This window comes from Cygnus atratus, chromosome 5 (assembly GCF_013377495.2).
Source record: "Cygnus atratus isolate AKBS03 ecotype Queensland, Australia chromosome 5, CAtr_DNAZoo_HiC_assembly, whole genome shotgun sequence".
NCBI lineage: Eukaryota > Metazoa > Chordata > Aves > Anseriformes > Anatidae > Cygnus > Cygnus atratus.
The window spans coordinates 63,973,702-63,987,182 of NC_066366.1; the positions used below are offsets into that span (position 1 = coordinate 63,973,702).

The 13,481-nt window shown below is 47.6% G+C and overlaps 1 protein-coding gene across 1 annotated transcript in view; it reads left to right on the forward strand.

The window, feature by feature from the left end:
• Positions 1-13,481, forward strand: part of MDGA2 (MAM domain containing glycosylphosphatidylinositol anchor 2) — a 334,490-nt gene that overhangs the window by 96,300 nt on the left and 224,709 nt on the right. The window contains exon 2 of the mRNA XM_050711142.1: positions 9,695-9,834. Within this exon, the coding sequence (XP_050567099.1) occupies positions 9,695-9,834 (140 nt within the window). The remainder of the gene's footprint in view (positions 1-9,694; positions 9,835-13,481) is intronic.

Here is a 13,481-nt window from a genome sequence, read left to right on the forward strand (position 1 = left end):
GTGATAGAAAAATGAGTCACTTTCTGGGCTCTTACGCCATCTATATTTTTTTTAAACTGCATTACTCTTTCCTTACTGAAGCTAAAAGGAATGACACAAGTTGCGATAGTGTCTAGAATATATAAAACCTGGTGTAATAGGTTTCTTGCTTTATAAAATGGAACATATTCCCGTCATTCAGCTGTTACTCCTACACCCAGTGTTTCAAAACAAAGATGTGAAAACTAGGTGTGAGACATTGAAGTACAGGAAACACCATTTTAATTCAAGAAGTCATATTTATCCTCCTGAAAGGAGATCTATTTTCTTGGTAGTTGCTGCTCACTGGGACAGATTTGTGCTATCTCGCAAGAAATGCAAATTGTTGTTTAAAAGCTGTTTATTCTTGCTTAGCGCTATAGAGTGGCATTTTTTTGTTTGCATTCATGTTAAGGTTGTGCGTTTTCAAATTCCTCTTTAAACTGTCTTTCTTCAGTCAGCGAAGCCCTTCCTGAGGCCCGCGTTGCATTTAGGGAAATGTTCATCCTGACGGCAGGGCTGAGTCAAACCAGGACAGGCTCTCTTTGGGGAAACGTGATCCCTGCTTTTGGCAGTCGCGTGGGGTTGGTAGCACCCGCAGCACATCCCTCTGGTTCGGGGCATCCACAGAAGTATTTTTATTCCTTTTGCCTAGGTTGACTGATCAAGCATTGTGCATGGCTTTTAGAGGAGCAAGGGACCATGTTTGTCAGGGACTGTAGTGATAGGACATGGAGCAATGGTTTTAAACTAAAAGAGGGGAGATTTAGATTAGATCTGAGGAAGAAATTCTTCCCTCTGTGGGCGGTGAGGCCCTGGCGCAGGCTGCCCCGAGGAGCTGTGGCTGTCCCATCCCACGGCAGGCTGGATGCATTCTGCTGGGCCCAGACGGACTGATGCCTCCCTCAGCCAGTCCTCCCGGGCTGCCTCTTCCCCACAGCTGGTGGTTGAGGCACCCAGCAGCTCCCACGCAATCCCCATCCCGTGTCTCTGAGGTTAAGCTGTGCTCCGTGCCATTGAAATCTTTCCATCCTTATCCCACCGCCCACCCACAGGTGGAGGAGGCCAGCTGAAGTCCTGCCGGTGAGGTGCTCTGGCTGGCCGTGTGTTGGCTGGGCATCGCTCTGTCAAGTGCCGGTGCTGCCAAGCTGTTTGCTGGTGGCAAGCCAGGATGGGATGAGCTCCAGCCTTAGCTGGCTCCAGGGAACCCGGGGCTTGGAGCTCTTCCACCCGCGCTCTGAGGACCTGCTCCTGGAGGTACGTACAGGCCTGTGGAGGAGCCAGCAATTTTTGGTCTGCCAAGTCTTAGCGTTAAGTCAAAGTACAGACCTGGGGAAAGGCATTTTAATGTTCTTACTGGATGCGAGCCCCAGTCTTGTTCTGCTCGGTTGTGCTCCATTGGTTCATCAGCAAATGGCCTGTTACAGATGGTCTGCGCTACGGACCTTGACACAGCTTTGAGCAGCACATTGTGTGTGTGTGGCACCGAGAGATTAATAGGTCCAGGCACCTCTGTGGCACCTCTGTGCCCCAGAGGGCATGGATCTTCCTTCCCTCACTGCTCTGGCTGCAGAGGAGGTGGGAGGTGGAGGCTGGCTAATTCTCTGCTGGCTTGTACCAGCAGCAAATGAAGCTTGGGCTGATAACAGCAGGGTAGGAGAAAGAATGTGGGCGAGGGGAAGAAGGTCCAGAGCTGACCTCCTTTGATCATTCTTGGTCCTTGCAAGGTCTGGTGCCTGCCTGGAGCTCCAGCCTCTGCTCTTGATCCCCTCCTGTTTGTAAGTGCAGTAATTATCACAACCTCAGCTTAATGAAGCTTCCAGTTTCCTAACTGGAGCGCAGCCTTTGCCATGTTAGTGACATGGTTTAGTGGAGGGCTTGTAAGTGTTAGGTCAGAGGTTGGACTCGGTGATCTTGAACGTCTCTTCCAACCTAAATGATTCTGTGATTCTGTGATTCTATGTTGTTTTGGGACCCATGGTTATTTTCTGTAGCACTATACACGTGCAGTTTCTTTAGGGCTGACTCCATTTCTGTGGTGCTGTTTCTCTCAAAAAGTCCTACCAGAGCTTTCTTGGTTAAAAAGACATTTCTGAAAGATGCTTTGTCAAAGTATACAAATATGAGTAATCAGGATTCATCTTTAAGAGGTGATTTTTAATACATTTGATTTTCATGTGTATGTACTGTTCACATTGGGTAAAGTCAACATATTGGCTGTTCTGAGCATGCAGTAATAAGTAAGACATGTTTACTGCTAGACGATAGTACTGTTGAAACAGGTCTGGCAATATCATCTGTTTTGTGATGCCAGGAACAACAAAGTGTTGCTTCAATTAAGCCCGTCACTTGCAGATCATTTCTTTTCTTATTTTGGAGGATTTGTTGAACCCACTGCTTGAAATCTGTAGGTTGCAAACTGCTCAAGAAGCAACTCAGGGAGGAGGATAGAGTGTAGGAAGGTTTCCCTCCACACTTGCCTTCACAGTTCCCCCCAAATCAGTGCAGTCTTGGAGAGATGCCACTTTTGTGAGCAAGAATGGAATCCACCTGGCGCGTTGTGAGCTAACCGAGACGTGGTGGTGGTGTCCTCCTCTGAGCGTGCTGGAATAAGAGGCTGGGATATAAGAGATAACAAATGCAAGGGGCCACTGCTTTAACGTAGAAAGAGTGGAATGTGACGTAGGAAAAGCGGCCATTGTGCTGAGCTTTAGTTGCCAGTGTAAGGATGTCAAGCAGAAGTAAGAATTAGAAGGCAGTGTGTCTCTGACATTTTATTTGCAGCCAGGACCCAGTTTAAAAACAAAACAACCCAAAGAAACTCCTCAGAAATCCCGTCTGGCAGCCCTGCACCAGTGGGATGCATTCTTAGTTCTGGCACTCAGGCAACTCAGTTTTAATTTCCAAGTTCAAGAGAGAGAGGCTGCTGCCATGAGTACGTCCCGTGTGCAGCCTGGCCGAAGCAGAGTTGCCGACGTCGTCCTCAGACTTCTGGGAGAGGAGCCTCCAGCCAGGCGCCGTGGATCTCGGCAGCGTGGAGAAGAGCAGTCCGTCTGCTCGGATTGAATTAGCTGACCCCTTGAGGGGTGACAGAGGGAGTGAGAGTTCAGGCAGGAGATGAGTTCCTGCAAGAGCGTGGAGGAAATTATTCCTAATTCTTCGCCTTTGCAGAGACGCATGATTGTGACCCCGGGGTAACCGTCGCATAGGTGGCCCTGTGCTCCTGCGGCAACGACAGCGGTGGTGGTGCTGCGGGGAGGCCTGCCTGATGGCTCAGCTCAGCTAAAAGGAGGAACAGTTACTGCAGGAGATGTGTACACATCAGGAGAAATGTTTTCTTCTCTGATATTCCAGGACAATCTGCAAAAATCCTGAATAAACATTTAAGGCCAAGTAAGCGCTGGGCAAGAATTAGCTGTTGGATGGGCAGAGCTAGTCCATTACACTTTTTAGGAATTATGCCCTTCTCTGAGTTTCACAGGAAGCTTGCATTAAGAGATTTTTGCACAGAATGCCCCATATTCGTGCTCCCACAATTAACTGAAGGCTGAAGCAGCACCGGTGAAACTGGAACCGATCTGCTTTGGGGCTGCTGCAAGGCATGGAGAGCCTCAGTGTTACCGTTCGTCCCAAATTTAAGTATCTCTGGCTGCAGTTACTCGCTGGTGAGCAGTTCCATTTCCATAAACAGATTTGGTTGAGACCTTGTTGGAAAACAACAGTGAGAGAATTCTACTCTGAGCAATATCAGAACTCAGGCTCTTTAATCAGCAGCTCTTAATTATTTACTTCAGTCCTAGCAATGAGAAGTTCTTCGTGATTTGTGGAACTTGCAGGATTACTTAAAATGTAATTAAAAATGATACATGTGAAAGAGGAAACCCATAATGATTCTGTTAGAAAAGTCTATTTATCATGAGTAATCTGCTTTACCCCCTCCAGGAAAATATTTATCCCAGTCCTACAGCAGGATCCAGGCAGCCACATCCCTGCGTGTGCGCAGAACTTGCTGGAGATCTGGGTGTGCTCCAGAGCTGGGACATTAAATGGTCACTATGTATGTGTGGAGGATGTCCTGCAGAGCATCAGGGCCAGTGTTAGTCCCCCAGTATGAGCTGCTGTTTTGTCAGCCCTGGCTGTGCCTAGGTGTAATTTGGTTATCCTGCCCATGGTTTTGCAGCGGTGCTTTGCATCATGAGCCTTTCCACGCAAAACCAATTAACAAGAAATTAACAGAGTGAAGTCCCCAGTGAATTTCGTGCAGTTCTGTGGCATAATAAGGAGGAAATAATTTTTTATTTTTATTTTTAGAAAGAGAAGATTTAAAGTAACTGCAGATGTTCACAACTCTCAAAATTGAGTTTTCCAATACTCATATCAGCTCTTAATTTTGCTAATTGCAAATAAAATGACTGGGAATCTCAGTGGTATTACCATGATGAATGTACTGCCCTGCGGCGATGGTTCTCATCAATGTAGAGTGTATTACTGCAGGTATCGTGGGACTTGACGCGTCCTTTTCCAGCTGGAGGTTAGGTGATATTCACTTGTCTGATAAGTTTATTATCGGACCAGCTTTTTCTATTTTTAGAAGTGTAGTACTCTTTGTGGGAAATGGGAAATGTTAGACACCTAGCTTTTATTACATAAATATTCAGGATATCGGCTGCTTCTCCATTTTGGGTCCCAGCTGAGATGAAGGCCAGGTACCTAATGCGGGAGGCCTTCTGCTAGAGGCTGCCTGTGTTGGCGCTGCTCTGTGCGGGGCCTTGCTCCAGTAAGGTGCATTTGAAATTGGTTGTGATGTTCCTGGTCTGCTCCGCATTGTGCTTAAAATATCATTTCTTTAGTATTTTCTAATAGGTTTATGGCTGCGTATCACCTGCAGTACCCTTAGTAGAAAAGCAATAGCAGGGAGAGGTCCATAGTTTGAAAAGATGTGTCTGTCAGTACAAAATACTTCCTACCTACTCTCACTTTGTGCACGTGGTAGCATCTATCATGTCCTGTTGCTGAGCTGGCCCTGATCTGTCCTTGCCCATCAGGCTTGCAAGAGAAGGATGAAGCCCACTTTTTTTTCTTTTTTTTTTTTCTCCTGGATTGGACTGTTTTTGCCATGTTGCTTGATATTTGCCCATATCTCTGCGACTTAAACTGCATTTCCAGAGTTTGGGAAGCCTTCTTGATTGATAGCACTACCATCAGAAGGCTCTGAGCTAATTAAATCACCCTGCCGCTTCCCAACACTACTGTCACAGACTGACCTAATTTTGACACTACAAAGCTTATCAGCAGAGTACCTATTGAGTTAGGGGAACCATAATGCTGTTTCTAGGAACAGATAGATTTTTTTCCCCTTACAACTCATTACAGTGCTGTTTATTTTTCCTCCTGGTGGGCAAGTATTAAAAACTTATGGTCTCTGCCATATGGTCTCTGTCTGTTGGTATCTGTTTCTGGAACGCTAGGTATGCTCTGGATGGGGATAAGGCCATGGTAATTCTCCAGACATGAATACGGACTAAGATCTCTGTCTCTTTTTAAAGATTTCTTTCCTATGTAACATGATTTGGAATCATAACAATTTGTTGCATCCCACGAGCAAGCATGCTCTGCTGTGCTGCTAGTGGCAGCGAGCTGCCTGAGGCCACCTGAAGCTGGCAGCGCTCTGCTTTGTGCTGGGGACGTGCAGGGACAAACTCCTGCAAGGGTTTTGTCCCTATTTCTTTGTTGCTCTTGGTCTGGTGTGTGCATGTCCAGCATTGTAGATCCAGGATGAATCCATAACTTGCCAAAACACGGAGGTGGCTGGGAGCATGTTAAAAAGGAGGAGGAGAAAGGCTTTGTGTTCTGCTTGTTGCTGAAAGACTGGGAAGGAAAGTGGTAGAGGGAGCCTGGAGGGAAATGCATCATCAAGGGTGGGAAAGCAAATGATGCAAAGTGAACGAAGGCAAGCAGACCAAGAGCCCTCTGGATCAGTGTTCAGCCACCAGCGGTGGGCTGCCAGTCACCCCCAACTTCCAGCAAAGCAGCAATCTGGGGGCTCCCCGAGACAGTGCCGAAATGTCTCACAGATTCACCTCGCTGCAGAGGCCGGTCCCGTTTCCTGACGGTGAGGTCTGAGATTAAAACAATATTTTCCAATATGTGGTACGATGACCATTTATTCATAAAATTCCAGCAGTTGAGCTTCTCCAGGAAATATATTGAAAATTTTGTGATTAAGGTCAGGAGAGGTGCTAGCACATTGAACAAAAAGGCAGGCGGGGGCGCTGCAGTCATCCGGGGTCTCCTATTTGTACCACAGCTACATAAACGTGCTGCCAGGCACAAAGCATCTCCTTTCTGAGCATTTTGCTAGCTCTCACTTTTTATTTGCTTGGTTAGAAGACCTCTTTTCTACTTGCTCCAACGCTTATTCAGAAAATAAATTTTATACTGCATGTTTCAGGTGGAAGTTGGCTGAGCTAACATTTCTCACAGCACCGGCTTTGTCCTTTTTTTTTTTTAATTTTATTAAATGTATCTAGATACCTGAGTATGTATTCAACTTCGGGAGTTTCTAATTTTGTCTTCACAGAAATTTTATGACACATTTTTTTTTCTTCCTGACTCTTTACTGTCTGGGGAACCTGTTGCAAGTTGAAACCAAATTGCTTGTGTGGGCGTGTAAGTGTGTGCAGGAGAGATGGAGAGGGGGAATAAATTGAAATCGCTGGAAAAGAGCAGCCAGTAATGGGGACCTACCCAACATCAATATATAATGAGACATGGAGAAAGGTCAGATTGGCACCATTTTTCATTTGGAAGAAGAACTCTCTTGGTGCCATACAACTTATTTGCAGCAAAAGCAAGGGGATGTTCTTGGTTTGGTCGTTCAGCTTCTCCTTCCCACCTCCCGCTCAGCTCTGCGTCGTGCGCACGTAGCGCCAGGACAGCGGCGTGATGGATTCTTCCGTGCAATATTTACTGTGTATAATCACAAGACAAATTCTTCTAAAATGCCACAAACAAAATAAATGCCAAGTATATATTACTTTAATGTCTCGTCTGGTATTAAATCCTTGGAGGCATATTTCAGAAGCAGCTGTAATGAATATTCCCGTGGCAGAGAGGAAGGTGACATTTCATAACGATGCAGTGTGTTCTGAACCATAGGACATTAAAACTTAAAGAAGTAAGAATATTTTTGATTTTCCTTTATTCATTTGATCTATTCTGAAAGAAAGGTATACTTTTACCATAGTCAGACCCAAGGGGATATTTTTTTGGGGTCTATATTGCCTTCCCAGTGGGTATGGGTAGCCTAATGGATATGGAGCAGTGGCACAGACATTAAAACAAGGGACACTCCAAATGTAATTTGAAGTAATATGAATATAATATGAATTAAAATGTAATATTAATGTAATATGAATTTAAAAGGCAGCAGGATGTTGGCATAATGTTGCTGACTCTTCTAATTTTATCACAAGTCTCATGATCTGTGCTGAACCTTGTTTTACCTTTCTGCTCATGGCTCTGCTTTCACATTTCAGTATTTTACGATTTTTGTTGTGGGAGATTGTAAAAGCCCCCGGTGTGGACCAGGGCCCTGTTGTGCCATGGCTGTGTGTGGCAGGATGAGGAAGATGTTCCACGTCCCAGGGCACAGGATGCAGCTGGTGCCAGCTCTGCAGTAGGCTCTGAAGCACAATCCCCCGTTACAATGGCTCGAGGCACGTGGAGTGGAAGCAGCTCTCCTGGCACAGGGAAAACTGCCAACTGCTGGGCATCAGTGCTGCTGCTCTATCTAGGAAAATAAATTTAGACTCACCAAAGTATTTTAAGGTCAGAGAATGACACAGGGGACTGACTCCTGACCCAGGACACTTCTGTCATTGCAGAGGGAGGGTCTGACGTCTGGTGGGCAACGGGGAAGCTTTCTGCTCCCGTGCTGGGTGAGCTCTGAGCGGTCCCCCCAGGCTGGGTCCGTGCTGCTCTGGCAGCCTTCTGGAGCTGTTGCTGGGTGCCCTTGGACTTGGGGGCACACCCGTGGTGCGGGAAGCACCCCTTCATTGCCTGCAAAAACTCCTCTGCCTGTGCCTGTGCTCTGCAGAGAGGACAGGTTTCAGAAATGCTGAAGAGGCTAGCCTAGGCCAAGCATACCGAAAAATGATCTAACTATGGTAGACTGAGATGGACAGGAGCAACGCAAGGTAGCTGGGAGTATCAGGCTTAGTCATAGCGGCCTGAAATAATTTTCTTCCTGTTCTGGAGTTGCCCTGACGCTGTCCTGCTCAGGATCCTGTGCCTGAGTCTCATTTTCTTCAGCTTCTAGAGAGCGAGGGTCAGAGATTTGAGTTATGGGCAGTCTTGCATCAAGCCTAGATGGGATTATGCCAACAGGGGCTTGGTGGGGTGCTGGAGCGATGCACCCTCGGGGTCCCCTGTGTGCCTGCCGCGGGTGTCAGGCGAGTGACTGCATGTCAAAAAGCCAGCAGGGCGGTGTGCTGGGCACCATGTGCAGCGCCGAGAGTGGCCCAGGGAGGCTGGAGCTGTGGTTCAGAGACCATGTGCGGAGTTTGCACCCACTGCCTGGTGGCAAAGGGCACAGCAGAGGGGACATGTACGTGGTCGGTCTGCCGAGGGGCTGAATGGGGCCAGGATCATGGGTGTAAAAGCACACAGTTGGTTTTCATGGCAGGAGCGTGCAGCGCGGGCGCTGGGGAGAAGCCCTGCCACTGATGGCGCGTGGCATCGTCATTCTGAGTTGTTGCTTGCTCTGCTCTCTGGCTTTCTGTGGGTGGCTTCAGGGTTTGGTTAGGGCACCAGCATTTGTCCACCTTTACCAAGCAGGATGAGCACACGGGCAAGGAGAGAGGGTGAAATGCTGGGTCTTCAAAGCTTAGCAGAATCACAATTTCTCTTTTCTGCTGCTTAGCATTTGTTATTTCATTCAGCAGCAGGACTGTAAAAGGAGCTCAGCTTTCTTCTCCTATTGATTCACACTCTGAAAAATATAAAAATTGGGAGTTTTACGTTTCAGAAATAAAGATAATCTTACAACCAGGAGACGTCCTTGGGAAAAATGCTAAAACAGAGCTGTAATTTGTACACGGAGTGTCAGGAACAGCATTGCTGTATTCATGTGTGTACGACATGTAAACCAGCATAACTTGCTGTAGTTTGGTCTGAGTTTACAAGAAAATTAAAGTAAGGGGTCTGCTGGAACTTAAGCTCTGCTCCAGGCCCTGAGCCCTCTGACAGCCACTGGATTTCAGGGTTGACTTAGAAAAGAAGCAGTACCAGCCCCACCGCTTCTCCTGCTTAACTTTAATGGTTTAATTAAGGCATCTCATTTGCATAATGAGCATGATAATACATTTAGAAAGATATATAATAAAAAGAACAATAACGGAGAGCTCTCTTGGAAATCGAAACAAAAATAGCCCAACTGCAAATGAGCTCGTGAAGGCTTCGCCCAGGGGATCGCTGGCTGTTAATAAAACCGTGGCAACCTCCTCGGGCGCGAACGTGCGCTGGGGAGGCAGAGGCCTCTGCTGCATGGTGAGGGTGCTGGGCTCCCACCCGCAGCTCCTGGCCAGGCCTCTGCTGCGTGGTGAGGGTGCTGGGCTCTGGCCAGGTCCCCGGGGGCCGGCGGTGCTCACCTGCTTTCTCTCTCTGGGTCTTGCAGCCCCCCCCACCGTGCGCATCGTGCACTCGGGCCTGGCGTGCAACATCGAGGAGGAGCGCTACTCGGAGCGGGTCTACACCATCCGCGAGGGCGAGACGCTGGAGCTGACCTGCCTGGTCACGGGCCATCCTCGGCCACAGGTGAGCCCCCGCCGCCGGTCCCTGCCTGTCCCAGAGCCTGCCCGGGCTGCCTCACCCGCTGCTCGGTGCTAGGCTGGAGCAGGGCTCGTCCGGGCTGTGGGTTGGGTGTTGGGGGGCTGCAGAAGAAGCATCAACAGCTAAAAAGGTTACGGCCTTTTTTCTTTTAATTAACATCTGGGAACGTGTTAAACCCAGCAAACTGATGTTGTAACGTGGGGTCCCGGTGTGTGTGAGTGCTTGATATTTGTAGAGGTTCGTGGAAGGAAAGGAAATACAAACATGGGGGCAGGAACAACTGAACATAGATGGTGTGCACCAGAGCGAAGGGCTGGAGCTGGGGGGAGCTCGCCGTGCACCTGCATCATGGCCATCGTCAGAACCGTGGCATTGTGGTCCTGCAGAAAATGGAGGTTAATCAGAAAGCAACTACGTTTTCCCAGGCCTCGCTGTTTTATAGCATCAAATTCAAAGCTAGAGAGTCTGGTCAGCCTGTGGCACAGCTGCCTGGTGTCCCCCTATCACCACCCCCCTCTTTGCCCTTGTGGGCACCTTGTGGGGTTATTTTATGTGAGGACCCTGTGCAAATGTAATGCTTAATTCACCCCTACTGTGCTTTTCTGTTTCCATTTTTCCTTCAGTCTTTTCCATGAACCAAGCCTACTCTCTGCTCCCTTTTCTGCTGTGCCTTCTCATTTTGCTCTGCTGCTGAGTGAGTCCTATTCTGAGAGCTGAGGGTGCACTGGTATTAGCTGGGAGAACCAAGTTTCATGGTGCACGTTTTTGTATGAGATTTTGAATGCTCGAATGCCTTGCAAGGGTTTTCCCTGTGCAGTGGCAAATTAAGCATCTCTGTTGCAACCCGAAGGACGGGGATGTTGAGCCCCAGCAGAAGGGAAGTGCCGCTCGTCAGGGTGGGAGCTGGGGAAGGGGAATCCTCTGGAGACGAGTGATGTTGCTCCAGGAAGGAGGGATGTGCTGATCCTCTGCCATGTGCTCCATAGCTGTTTCCATTTTAATGAGAAGATTTAAAAATAAAGGAGGAAGATCTCCATCACCACAGCTGGTAACAGTGCTTGTGGAAGTTGGGTGGGAGCACTTTCTTACAAAACAAAAGTCTTTTACAGAACTTTTTTCCAGCACCTTGCTCCCTTAACAACCCTCTGCCTTGAGGGGGTGGTTATGGTTAGGGAGCAAGGTGCTGCTCGGTGTGGGGAGGATGGGATCTGCCCAGGCTAAAGGACTGCTCCAACCCCCTCTGAAACATTTGGCTTTCAGTGCTTTCGAGTTCTGTTGGATTCCTTCAGCCTGCCCAAACTTCTCTTATTCGGGCTTATTTAACTTCTTTTTTAGATGCGAAGCAGGTGCTTTTCTGTGGAGATAAATAGCACACTTATGTGCAGGCAGAAAAGACCAGAATAAAGGTAGATTGATATTTCAAGTGTGCTTCCTTGGAGAATGTTTCTTTCCCAGAGCATCTCCCCCAGCAAGGGGGAGCGCCTCGCGGAGCAGGAGACACCGAAGGCCCCTCTCCAGCCTGCAGGCCACAGGTGGCTTCAAAGCAAGCAGGGCCCTTATCTGTCAGTAGACGCTTTGGACCAGCCATGAAAGGTGCTGTCTTAAGCACTAACAAAGCTTATGATGCTGCTGCATCGGAAAAAAAAAAAAAAAAAAAAAAAAAAGCTGTACACCCAAAGCTCCTTATCAAGAAAGCAACCACATAGCTGCTTTTTCATAAAATCTCTATTTTCTCATCTGGGATTCAAGATAGAAAATTGATTTCTCTTCATTTTACCTGTTTATAGATTTTCTTTGTCATCCAGCACCTCAGTCGGCTCTCTTGTGCTCCCTTTCGTGTTACAGCTCTCTAAGACTTGCAATATTTTTTTTCAGATTAATTGCCTGAGAGCAGGGGGATAGTTTTGGTAGTCTCAGATGGGTGATTCTGCAGCAAAATGCAGGAGGCTTGCCAGGGCTGCGTCTGAACATTAGCCTTTTTATCACCTTCCTATTAAATTTCCATTCAATTTTAGTGCTCCAGAAAGTAAAAACAACAACAACAAAAAAGGCTGAGACACTATTGTTTCTTTGCATTGCTGTGTTTAAACTTTGGCACGCACCTTTATGGGAGCTGTAGCCCCTCGGATTCCCTTGGACTCATTTCCCATAAAATCTGCCTGCTCTTAAACAAGCCCGTGATGAATCTCACCAATGTTTGTGTTGCTTTTGTCAATGGGGCTACTGGGGAAAAGCGCCGATCAAGTTCAGGGAGGAGATGGGAATGGATGTAAAATCAGCAGGCTGGAGCTCGCTGTTTCCAGCTGCCATAAAACTACTCTTACCTGTCAATAATTACTCCTGGGTATTTTAAATACAGCCAGTGTAAGGTATTTTTTTTATATTGCTTGTTGGATACATCCTTGTTTATGGGCCTGGATCTTCAGGGGAGCTCCGCAGCATCTCCTTTGTGACCGAGAGGCAGCGGCTGGCTGGGAGGGATGGTGCAGCATTTATTCTTCAGCAGTCCTCTTTTATTTGAGCAGAATCAGTCTGGGAAACTTGACAAGATATAGTTTGATTATAGTTTGTAGAAATTATTTTCAAAATGATAAGTTATATTTTTATTTCATCAGACCCTAGGAAGTGAGGTAATAAAACAGGTAATAATGTGTCTATTTTAAGAATACTCTTCAACTTGCGTGTGTTTCTCAGACTTTTTCAATTATTATTGGCAAACACAGAAACTCATTCGTTTTAAATGCTGTTAGTAAGCAACTCTGTGCCAGGCATTTATAAAAATCCCCCATCAGTTTTCATCTACTCCTGTCTGGCTGTTGCTGTGAACGACTATTAAACCCTTGTGTGAATAGTAAATAAGGATTAAAAAAGTTATAAAGGAGTCTGAAGCAATCCTCAGTGCAACAGCAGGCTCCTTAGCCCAACCTTGCCTCTTGGGCCCAGGGTGGGAGCACTGAGCTGCTCCATGCCCCCTCGGATGGGAGGATGCTTCTCTTCACTATCGGTGAAGGGGAGCAAAAGACAGATGCTTCTCAGGGAAAATCTGGGCTGAGAAGGGAAGCGTCCTGAAGTGCGATGCTCTCAGTTGCTTTCAGCTGGTTTCTACAAGCAGCAGATGCAGTGACGCTGCACAGGATCGCTGCTAGAGGAGTCGTGGCAGCACAAACACAGCAAGTGGAGAAGATGACCTGGGTAACCTGGTGTTGGGAGGAAGACCAAAATTTACCAGAGGTGCTTGAAAGCTCAACCATCTTGTGGATTTGGCTCCCCATTGCTGGGGGGCGTCTGCCCAGCAGTTCTGCCCGTGCCATCAGGGCTTGGTCTTGCACATGCTCATGGGCCTGCAAGGCAAAAACCGTCTGGTATGGAGAAAGGAGGAGAGAAAGCTTGTGAAGGGGTAAGGGTGTTGAGGTGAGATGGTCGGTTCATGGAGGAAAGCTTCTTGTCCATCCTTTGGCAGAGAAAGCCAGGCGCTGGTGGAAGAAGACAGAGGAGGAAGCTGAGGGGAGGGGAGACACCCCCTGGGTCACCCTGAGGGGTTACTCCTGGTGGAGAGGTCTTGTCTGAGGTTCCTTCAGGACCGCCACTGCATGTGTGCACTGTGTGCAGTAACACTGCTAATACTGCCTCAA